The sequence below is a fragment of the Dermochelys coriacea genome, chromosome 4 (assembly GCF_009764565.3).
Source record: "Dermochelys coriacea isolate rDerCor1 chromosome 4, rDerCor1.pri.v4, whole genome shotgun sequence".
Lineage (NCBI taxonomy): Eukaryota > Metazoa > Chordata > Testudines > Dermochelyidae > Dermochelys > Dermochelys coriacea.
This window is the reverse complement of record NC_050071.1, coordinates 56,240,534-56,251,098: the sequence shown is the minus strand read 5'-3', so window position 1 is coordinate 56,251,098 and position 10,565 is coordinate 56,240,534. Positions and strand designations below refer to the sequence as shown.

Genomic DNA, 10,565 nt, shown 5'->3' with positions numbered 1-10,565 from the left:
ACTATGTATGAACTCAGTCCATGCCAGCCAATGTCTGCTCAGCACAATGTCTGTCTGGCTCCTGACTTGCTAGGTTCTGAGTTCTTGCAATAAATAGTCCCAGGGGAATACTGCACCATTGCGCAATGCAGAATTTTGCAGAAATTAACATGGTGCATGGAGAATTTGCGTTCCCCCCACAGAAATGGACTGCAGTGCTGCGGCTGCTAGACCCGGCAGAGCCCAGCTCGCACATAGAAGATGCTGCTGGGGGGGGAAGAGGAGGGAGCTAGAGGGTTCCTAGCATGCCCTGAGGGAAAGAGATGGCACCATGCAGGAAACTCCACACAAGCCTGAGACCAAGCATCAGGCTGTTTTTTCCTCTGGATTCCTGGGTTCTGGGAGAAGAAGGGGGCGGGTAGCTGTCCTGAGAGGCCATGGTTAGGCTCGGGGGAGAGAGGGGGGAGGGGTGCAGGAATCTGGGCTGAGGGGGGCCCCGTGTGGCTGGGCTCTGGGGAAAGAGGGGTTTGGGTATATTGGCTGGGGGTCCCCATGGCTGGGCTCTGGGGTAGAGGAGTTGTGGGTGCTGCTCCCTCCCCACCCTCACCTGGGCTCTGGGGAGGGGAAGGAGGCAGAGAAACAGGAACTGGGTTGTCATAGGGGTTTCTTTAACTCTCTGCTTCTGGGGGAATTTTCGTGTGTGTCTGTATAGTTACAGACATACTTGCTGATAGGTATTTTGAAATAAATTATGAAAATAATTGAAACTGGTGTGATTCTGTAGTGTTATTTTGACAAATAAAATTTGCAGAGTTGCAGAATTTTAAAATATCGTGTGCAGAATTTTTAAATTTTTTGGCACAGAATGCCCCCAGGAGTAAATAAAGCCTAATATTGCATCAGCTGCATCTGAATCTGTGGGCGCATTATCTTGTTCCATGGCACAGAGTTGAAGTTCATGTCAGGTAACTGTCACAAGTAAGTTGCTGTGGGTCAGCTGTGAACCTTTAAATAAATGGGACTACTCCTGCAAGTAACTATTCACCAATGAGACTAATGGGATTACAGTCTAGCTCTATTTTTTAAAAGGAAGGCAATGAGGGCCAAATTGTGCTTGTCTTACTATCATATTTGATGTCAATGAGACCAATGACTTGTATGAATAAGGGAAGCAAGATTTGGCCCTGAGAGGATAATTTTCAGTAGGATGCATGGGAATTTGGTCACACAGTTTCCATGAATGCTAGTGGCAGTCCTCCTGATAAATGTTAAACATAGAAAATATACCCGAGGCATATATGAGCATTTTGATTCAGAAGGATTTATGCAGTTAATGCCATTCACACTCTTCTATGCATAATTATTCTGCATTTAGATTCAAATATTCCCCCTTTCCCCTACTGATTTATGCAGCTTTTACATATTTACCATGCTAATCCTATACCCTTTAATTACACACCCTCACCATTGCAACTAGCATACTCTGTGGTTTTTAAAATGTTTCTTAGTTAATCCTAGTTAAGGCAAACACTCAAGCCATCTCCTAATTGTCATGAATAACTATCTTTTAACGGTTTTCTCAGGGAAAGTGGGACTCTTTATTAATGTTCTACAGGAAAATGTAACTGAAATCAGGGAAAAAGTTTGACAGAGACATCTACACATACTAAGGTAGCTACCTCATAGGGGACAGAATCAGACTGCGAGGTGATGAGGAAAAGCGCATGAAATGAGATTAAATACTGGTAAATCTAAAGACAAGATGGACAAACTTCTGTTGGTGAGGGAGAGAAGCTTTTGAGCTAACATAGAGCTCTTCTGCAGGCCTGTGAAAAGTAGGGCAGGTCTACACTTAAAATGCTGCAGCAGTGCAGCTTCACCAGTGCAGCTGCGCTGCTGTAGAGCTTCAGTGAAGATGCTGCTAGGTTAATCCCTCTCTGCGAGAGGCAATATCTACATGGACAGAAGGAGATTCCCCTCCATGAACATAGTGCTGTCTACACCGAGGGTTAGGTCAGCAGGACACTGTCACTCAGAAGTGTGGATTTTTCATAGCCCTGACCCTGAGCGATGTAGTTACACCAATGTAAATTTATAGTGTATACCTGACTATACACAGAGTGTCAGAGCTACATCCAAGACAGAACAGATTGTTTGGCATAAGTAGTTAACACCTATTTCAAGGGACCTTTCAAGGTGAAATGGTCCATTAACACCCCTCCAGTCAGAGGGAGGGGGTAGTTAGCGGGTTATAGATTGTTGTAATAAGCCATAAAATCAGTATCTTTATTCAGTACATGATTTTTAGTGTCTAGCAAAGGAATGAATTTAAGCTCTCAGGCTCATCTTTTCAAAGTGTTGTGCAGGTTTCCTTTGAGGACCAGGACTGATAGGTCAGATATAGAGTGATCGCTGTGCTTTGCTAGACACTAAAAATGTCTAGCAAAATGAAATATACCTTGAGAAACGTACAGTAAGAAAAGGGACTATGAAAGCTAACTAGATATAGTTTATCTAGAAACTAGACTATAGGTGCACTACAACTGCATGCTGCACAAGCTTCAGCCTACTTAAATCTCCTGCATTCAACACCAGCTAGAGTGAAAAGAAAAGGAGGACTTGTGGCATCTTAGAGACTAAGAAATTTATTTGAGCATAAGCTTTCGTGAGCTACAGCTCACTTCATCGGATGCATTATGCAAAGCTAGAGTGAAAGTTGCAGTAGTCTAAGGGCTTGTCTATACTGGCAACTTTCTGCGCGGTAAAGCAGCTTTTTGAGCTCAAACTGCAGACATGTACACACTGCCAAGACACTCTGTGCGCAGAAACTCCTCAGTTGCGGTGCTTCTAAGAAAACCACCTCGACGAGAGTCGTATGGCTATTCGCGCAGAGGCTCCAGCACTCTATTGCCAGTGTAGACACTTGATTGCTTTCTGCACTGCCATTGGCCTCTGGAGCTGTCCCATAATGCCTCAAGTGACCGCTCTGCTCATTGTTCTGAACTCGGCTGCCCTGGAGACATGCACCTCTTCCCTTTAAAAGCACCATTTCTGACAGCCACTGTGTGCTGTATTGATCTGCTCCGGGACACAAAGCAAAACATTAATGTGGAATGCTCGTGCTATTGAACACAGAGGCAGGTGTCTGTGTGAGAGAGAGAGAGAGAGAGAGAGAGAGAGAGAAAAAAAGATTGCTGTACAGAGAGCCCAGGAAGGGAGGTGGGGGCTGATGTCAGGGTTTTCCCCTATCCCAGGACTGGTTGCTTCTTTCTGCTGTCTGAACTTACAAGACAGCATGCTGACACATTCTCTGTCCCACAAAACATACTGTATCTCTTCCACCCTCCATACACCCTCTCCTGTCACACACTTCCCCCCCACCCACTTCAGTTGAAAAGCAGCTGGCAATGTTGTAGGATGCTCATGGAAGAATGGGATTGGGAAACCTGCATCTTGTGCTGCTGTGCCTGCCCCATGAGGCGTTGCAAACCCTTCCCAAAGCACCCTGTGGCCAGTTGCACAGTGGGATAGCTACCACAATGCACTGCTGTTTTTGCAGTTGCAAGAGCTGCTAATGTGGATGCGTCACAAGGAGCACAGTGTGGACACGCAACAACGGTTTAATTCCAGCATTTTAATAGAAGTGGTAAAACTTGTGGCACAGAAACTTGCCAGTGTACACATACTGTAACAGGGTGCAGACTCACCACTATAGCACCTCCTGCTTGTTGCTCCAGGAGTTTGCTCTGTCCTAGCTGTGGAGCACCTTCTGTGGGTGGTGTCCCGCCCATTGCTTGTTCTGCTATCCAGGACCCACGTTGCTCCCTGGCTTGCAGTATCCTCTTCCGGCCACAGCCATCCAGCTGTGCCCCACTCAGTTCTCTCCCCTTCCAGGGGAGAGGGGTGGTAACAGTAGTCCTTCAGCTTGCACCTGCCCCAGTGGCCAACCACAACCCAAAGTCTAGCCCCTCACCTCAGGGCAAGCTGCAGTCTGTATCAGCCACACTCCTCAGCTACATGCAATGCAAGGCAGGGCAGACCCAGGCCCATCCACTACTCTGGGTCCCAACCCAGGGACCCTCTAGTGGCAGCCTCTCTCTGCCCTCCTTCTCCGCATATCTTCCCTGGGCTACTTCCCCTTTGGCCCCTTGCACCTTCTCAGCCCATTTAGTCAGGGACTGCAGCCTAGCAGGAGCCTTATCTCTGCTCCCGCCAAGCACTACTCTGTCCAAGGTGTTACCTCCTTACCTCAGGAGCCAGTCCTTCTCCCTTGCTAGTCAAGGAGAGATTCCCCTCTCCTTTGTTAGGCAACTTTTATATAGGGCTCAGCCTGGCCCTGATTGGCTGTCTCTTTCTTTGCCCTGATTGGCTCTTTGCTGGCTGCCTGCCGGACTGCACAACCTCTCTGGCCTGTTCCAGCCCTTTTTCTCATGGAGTGGGGCAGCCACCCCACTACACATACCCTAAGATGGAGGTGGTGAAAGTGTTGAACACAATGGATAACTCCTCATCTGAATGTTTTCTGGGTAGTTAAGAATGGAAGAAAGCATTCTCTGTATCTCAGATTCCCCAGATGGAAAAAGATGCATAGCCACCTCTAAAGGTGCTTTCAGAGCTATATTTGAAAAACGCTAAGTAAATAGTAGTAATATTCCCTATTGCAACCTGCTTGCCCAAAAGCCATAAAGAATCTTGCATGATTCACAGTCAAGCTAGAAGGGCAAATTGAGTGAGTTGCTAAAGGGATCTGTCCTGAGTCCAGTTCTATTCAATATCTTCAAATATGATTTGAATTATGGCAGAGAGGGTACACTTATAAAGTTTGCAGATGATACCAAGCTCGTAGGGGTTACAAGCACGTTGGAGGACAGAGTTGAATTCAAAATGAACTTGAAAAACTGGAATAAAACTGGTCTGAAATAAATAGGATAAAATTCAATAAGGACAAATGGAAAGAACTACACTTAAGAAGGAATAATCAACTGCACAAATACAAAATGGGAAATGACTGTCTAGGAAGGAATACTGCAGAAAAGAATCTGGAGGTTATAATGGACCACAAACTAAATATGAGTCAACAATGTAACACTGTTGCAAAAAAAGTGAAGGGGGGAGGGAAGAGGCATGGCGATAACAGTCTTCCAGTACATAAAAGGTTGTTATAAAGAGGAAGGTGATAAACTGTTCTCCTTATCCACTGAGGACAGGACAAGAAGCAATGGGCTTAAATTGTATCAAGAGAGGTTTAGGTTAGACATTAGGAAAAATTTCCTACCTGTCAGGGTAGTTAAGCACTCGAACAATTTACCTAGGGAGGTTGTGGAATCTCCATCGTTGGAGGTTTTTAAGAACAGGTTAGAAAAACACCTGTCAGGGATGGTTTAAACAATACTTTGTTCTGCCTCAGTTCAGGGGACTGGACTAGATGACCCCTTGAGGTCCCTTCTAATCCTACATTTCTATGATTCTATGATTTTAAGACTCCGCACTACCTTGACAATTTAAGTTTTGATGCCTTTCATCAGTGGTTAGGTTAGAGTATTTGCAAGTTCCTCAAAGTATTTCCCTCATCTTGCTAATATCATCCCTTATCTTCCTTTTTCGATTTTTAGCCAATTGCTCTTCTTGCTGCTGACCTCTTTCAAGTTCTGGGATATCTTGGTATCTAACATCTTATTTCTGTAATGGTGACACCCGATGCAGAGGGGCAGCACCAGGATGCTTGAGTACCATTTAACCCCTTCTATTATAGGGTTTTATACTGCTTTCCATCACCATAGTAACTGAGCGCCTATCTGTTCCCCACATATGGTGCCAACTGGCAGCAAACTGCCTTCTATTCTTTTGTTATTCCCCAAAGTGGGAAAATGTAAAACAGTTCTAAATTATTGTTCCTTTATGTAGAACTACTTTGAGGCAGCTTGGTCTGTGTTAGCTTTGATATTACTGAACAAAACATGTTCTGTTACCTAACTCTCTTCTACAATAGAAGAAAATCCATCAGCTATCCAGGCATGTAGCCATGGTGTAACTATGTTTGGGACAAGGAAGTTTTGCTAGTGTAGAGATGGTCAATATTAATTAACCAAACACACTAGAGAAAGAAAAATACTTTTCCAGCAATGTCTTGTCTACTGAAGGAAAATATAAAACCAGGCGATCCTGTTCTTGCCCTGTAGCTGTTTCTACCTCTCTCTGGAGGCTCCTTACTTACACTGAATACTGCTGTACTGCACTGGATGTAGGTGCCTAATTTTAGAGATCAATTTTAAAAGTTCTGGCCTGTGTGACTTGGCACAAGCCAGAGAGGGAGTTTCTGTCAGAGCTCCTTACTCCCTTGGTTATTCCACTAGGCCATACTGCCTTGCATGCAGCTGAGATGTCTCTTCCTGCAACAGGAGCCTGCAGTAACCTAGTGCTATCAGTGGTAGCCTGAGGCCTTGGCTACACTTGTGAGTTACAGCGCAATAAAGCCGCCCAGAGCGCTGTACCTCACTCCCTGTCGACACTGGCAAAGCACGTACAGTGCTGTGTCTCCATGGCTACAGCGCTGCTGGTACTCCACCTCCCCCAGAGGAATAAACTTTGTTGTACTGCCGCTGGTGTGCTGCGGCACCAGTGTGGCCACCTAATGTGCTCTGATTAGCCTCCAGAATATCCCACAATGCCTGTTCTAGCGACTCTGGTCATCAGTTCGAACTCTACTGCCCTGCCCAACCATCAGACCCGCGTTTTAAATTCTCTGGGAATTTTGAAAATCACCTTCCTGTTTGCTCAACCAGGCGTGGAGTGCTCTCAGCGAATCTTTCCAGGTGACCATGCCTCCACGCGCCTGGCGAGCCCCAGTATGGAGCAATGGAGAATTGTTGGACCTCATCAGTGTTTGAGGGGAGGAAGCTGTCCAGTCCCAGCTGCGCTCCAGCCATAGGAATTACAATACCTTTGGGCATATCAAGATATCAAGGGGCATGAGGGAAAGGGGCAATGCAGGGTTAAAGTGAAGGAGCTGCGGAATGCCTACCACAAAGCCCGCGAGGCAAACGGCCGCTCAGGTGCTCCCCCCCGCAACCTGTCGATTCTACAAAGAGCTGGACGCGTTACTTGGGGGCGACCCCACTTCCACTCCAAGCACCAACATGGACACTTCAGAGCGGGAGGAGGAGGAGCAGGAAAGTGGGATTGAGTGTGCTGGGGCGGGGGGAGACACCCTGGAATCCCTGGAGGCACGCAGCCAGGAGCTCTTCTCGAGCCAGGAGGCAGGTAGCCAGTCGCAGCGGCCAGTACTTGGTGGAGGACAAACAGAAGAGCAGGTTCCTGGTAAGTGGCTTTTTTTTTCGGAAAGGAATTTTTTTGGTGCAGGCTCTTTGGGCGAGAAGGGTTAGGGCTGCATGCATGACTAGATGCGGAATAGCACATTGATATGGTCTATCATATCGCGGTAACCAGCCTTGGTAATCTCTTCGAAAGTCTCATCCAGAACGTGGGCAATGTGCTTGCACAGATTTATTGGGAGAACCACTGTGGTCCTTGCCCCAGTTAGACTAATGTGTCCACGCCACTGTGCCGCGAGGGGCGGGAGGACCATTGCTGCACACAGGCAAGCTGCATATGGGCCAGGGCGGAAACCGCATAGAAGACCCTCCCTTGCTTCCCAAGTCACCCTCAGCAGCGAGATATCTTCCAGGATGGACTCCTGTGGAAAATGTTGGGACAGTGTTCAGTGTAGGTGCCCCCTGCAGCTGTTGGCTCTCCCCAAGGCACAGAAACCCAGAGGACAGTGCAGCCGTGAAACAATCAGTCTCCCTTGACCCTATGCTTACTCACCATTTTGGGACTCCCATAGATTATGTGCGCTCTCTTTGGGACGGGAAATTATGCTATTGTGTAGACTGTGTGTACCCTCCTTAAATTCAGGGGAATCATTACTCTGTCTGGTATAAACAATGCTGCCTCTGTTAAGTGTTGCATTTTGCCTTTACAGATGCAACCTTGAGATCTCAGCAGTCCATGTTATCACTGGCTGAGAGACTGCAAAAACTCAGGAAGAGGTCACGAAAAAGCAAAGGAGACATGCTGCAAGAAGTGATGCAGCAATCTCTTAAAGAGAATCAAAAAGTGCAGTTGTGGAGGGAGAGCGAAAGCAGGATCCACCAGGAAAACACAGTGCACTGGCGGCAAAGCACGGAGCTCCGGCAGCAAAGCGCCAATCGGCTGATAAGCATCATGGAGTGCCAAGCGGACTCTATCCAGGCACTCGTAGCCATGCAGGCGGAGCACTACTGCGCCCGCCCCTCCCTGCAGCCATTGTCCCAAAATTCTTTCCCTTGTGCCCCCATGTCACCTCCAACCCACTTTCCCCAACATCCGGGTTCTTATCGCCAGCAGCTGCCTCCAACACCTGTAGCTTCACCACCCATCCCTGAAAACTATGACCCTTACCCACTGTACTCAACCCCCATCCTGAATTATAGCCATCCTGAAGTGCAGCACTCATTGCACAGCACTCCAGACAGGAAAGCTGAGTATGAGAACAGGACATACGCAAATCTATGATTGAACCGTTCCCCACCCCACTCCCTTGCCCTTTCTGTTTCCCAAGCAGTTGTGTTTCTTTTCAATAAATGAATTTTCTTTTCAATAAATGGATTTTTTGGCTTTGAAAACATTCTTTATTATTGCATAAAGTAAAAGATACCTTAGCCCAGGAAAGAAACAGGCACTGCAAGTCAGCTTAGCAAACACAGATTCCTACTAACATTGGAACCACTGCACTTCACTCCCGTGCAGGGCACCAGACATTACTGGTGGTTTTCAGCCTCAAATTGTCCCTCAAGGCATCCCTAATCCTTGCAGCCCACACTGGGCTCCTCTAATAGCCCTGCTCTCTAGGTGTTGAACCTCGGAGGTCCATGCCTGAGTGAAGATTTCACCCTTCCCTTCACAAATATTACGGAGGGTACAGCACCGGATATAACCGCAGGGATGCTGTGTTCGGCCAAGTCCAGCTTCCCATACAGAGATCGCCAGCGGCCCTTTAAACAGCCAAAAGCACACTCCACAGTCATTTGGCACTGACTCAGCCTGTAGTTGAACCATTCCTTGCTGCTGTCAAGGCTCCCTGTGTAGGGTTTCATGAACAATGGCATTAACGGGTAAACGGGGTCTCCAAGGATCACAATGGGCATTTCAACTTCCCCTACTCTGATCTTCCGCTCTGGGAAAAAAGTCCCAGCCTGCAGCTTCCTGAACAGGGCAGTGTTCCGAAAGATGCGTGTGTCATGCACCTTTCCAGGCCAGCCTGCGTTAATGTCAATGAAACGCCCATGGTGATCCACAAGTGCCTGGAAAACATAGAGAAATACCCCTTCCGATTAATGTACTCGGAGGCTAGGTTGGGTGGTGCCAGAATAGGAATATGCGTGCCATCTATCACCCCTCCGCAGTTAGGGAAACTCATTTGTGCAAAGCCATCCACAATGCCCTGTACGTTACCCAGAGTCATGGTTCTTCAGAGCAGGACGCGATTAATGGCCCTGCAAGCTTGCATCAACAGAAGTCCAATGGTCAATTTTCCCACGCCAAACTGGTTCGCGACCAATCGGTAGCTGTCAGTTTCCAAATTGCAATAGCCACCCGCTTCTCCACCATCAGGGCAACTCTCAATCTTGTGTCCTTGAGCTGCAGGGTGGGAGCGAGCTCCTCACACAGTCCCATGAAAGGGCTTTACTCTTCCGAAAGTTCTGCAGCCACTGCTCGTCATCCCAGACTTGCATTTTGTTCAAGGCTACAGAAATAGGCTTCAGGGTACTCAGCATGTGTTCAACATGTCTCTTAAGCCCAATGTTGAGAACTTTGGCTGTGACGGTGCCATCTATTTTTTCACGATTTTGTTCATCCAGATGTGATCTCACCACTCATTGCTTGTTTCCCGAGCCCAAAAGCGGCATTCCACGGTGCTGAGCATGTCCGTGAATGCCACAAGCAATCTTGTGTCGTACACATTATGCGACTCGATATCATCGTCAGACTCCTCACTGTGACTCTGGATCTTAACGAATAGCTCGACTGCCAAAAATGATGTGCTGGTGAGACTCATCAGCATACTCCTCAGCAGTTTGGGCTCCATTTCCCGCAGACCAAAACGGAACACAGATTGCGCTGCACAGAAACCGTTGAAAGATGGTGCCAAATGTGGACGGAAACACAGGGATTGCTGGGATACGAAGCGATGCATCACAGGGCATTGGGACAGGACCCAGAATGCCCCGCACCCCATGCACCCTTCCCACAACCCACGATGCCAGAATGGGAAGAGGTGCTCTATGGGATACCTGCCCATAATGCACCACTCCCTATGCCGTTGCAAGTGCTGCAAATGTGGCCACAACAGTGCGCTGGCAGCTGCCAAAGTGGACAGACTGCAGTGCTTTCCCTACTCAGCTGTACGAAGGCAGGTTTAACTCACAGCGCTTTACATCTGCAGGTGTAGCCAAGGCCTGAGTACAAAATATGAACTGGATCTGTAGTCTTTGTAATAATAAAATGATATGTAGCTGGGTTTTTTTGTTTTTGTTTTTGTTTTTCAG

The 10,565-nt window shown here is 47.5% G+C and overlaps 1 protein-coding gene across 1 annotated transcript; it reads left to right on the top strand.

The window, feature by feature from the left end:
* Positions 1-7,115: 7,115 nt before the first annotated feature.
* On the top strand, positions 7,116-8,632 carry LOC122459859. The gene is made up of 2 exons (XM_043513279.1): positions 7,116-7,296; positions 7,961-8,632. The coding sequence occupies exons 1-2, from the start codon at positions 7,116-7,118 to the stop codon at positions 8,530-8,532; spliced, it is 753 nt and encodes a 250-aa protein (XP_043369214.1). The 3' UTR covers positions 8,533-8,632.
* The last annotated feature ends 1,933 nt before the right edge of the window (positions 8,633-10,565 follow it).

What these genes read in the sequence shown, in the direction of transcription:
- LOC122459859 (XM_043513279.1), top strand. Translation starts at nt 7,116, where the DNA reads ATGGACACTTCAGAGCGGGAGGAGGAGGAGCAGGAAAGTGGGATTGAG. An exon ending in AACAGAAGAGCAGGTTCCTG is followed by an intron (nt 7,297 to 7,960) that starts GTAAGTGGCTTT and finishes TTGCCTTTACAG; the next exon opens with ATGCAACCTTGAGATCTCAG.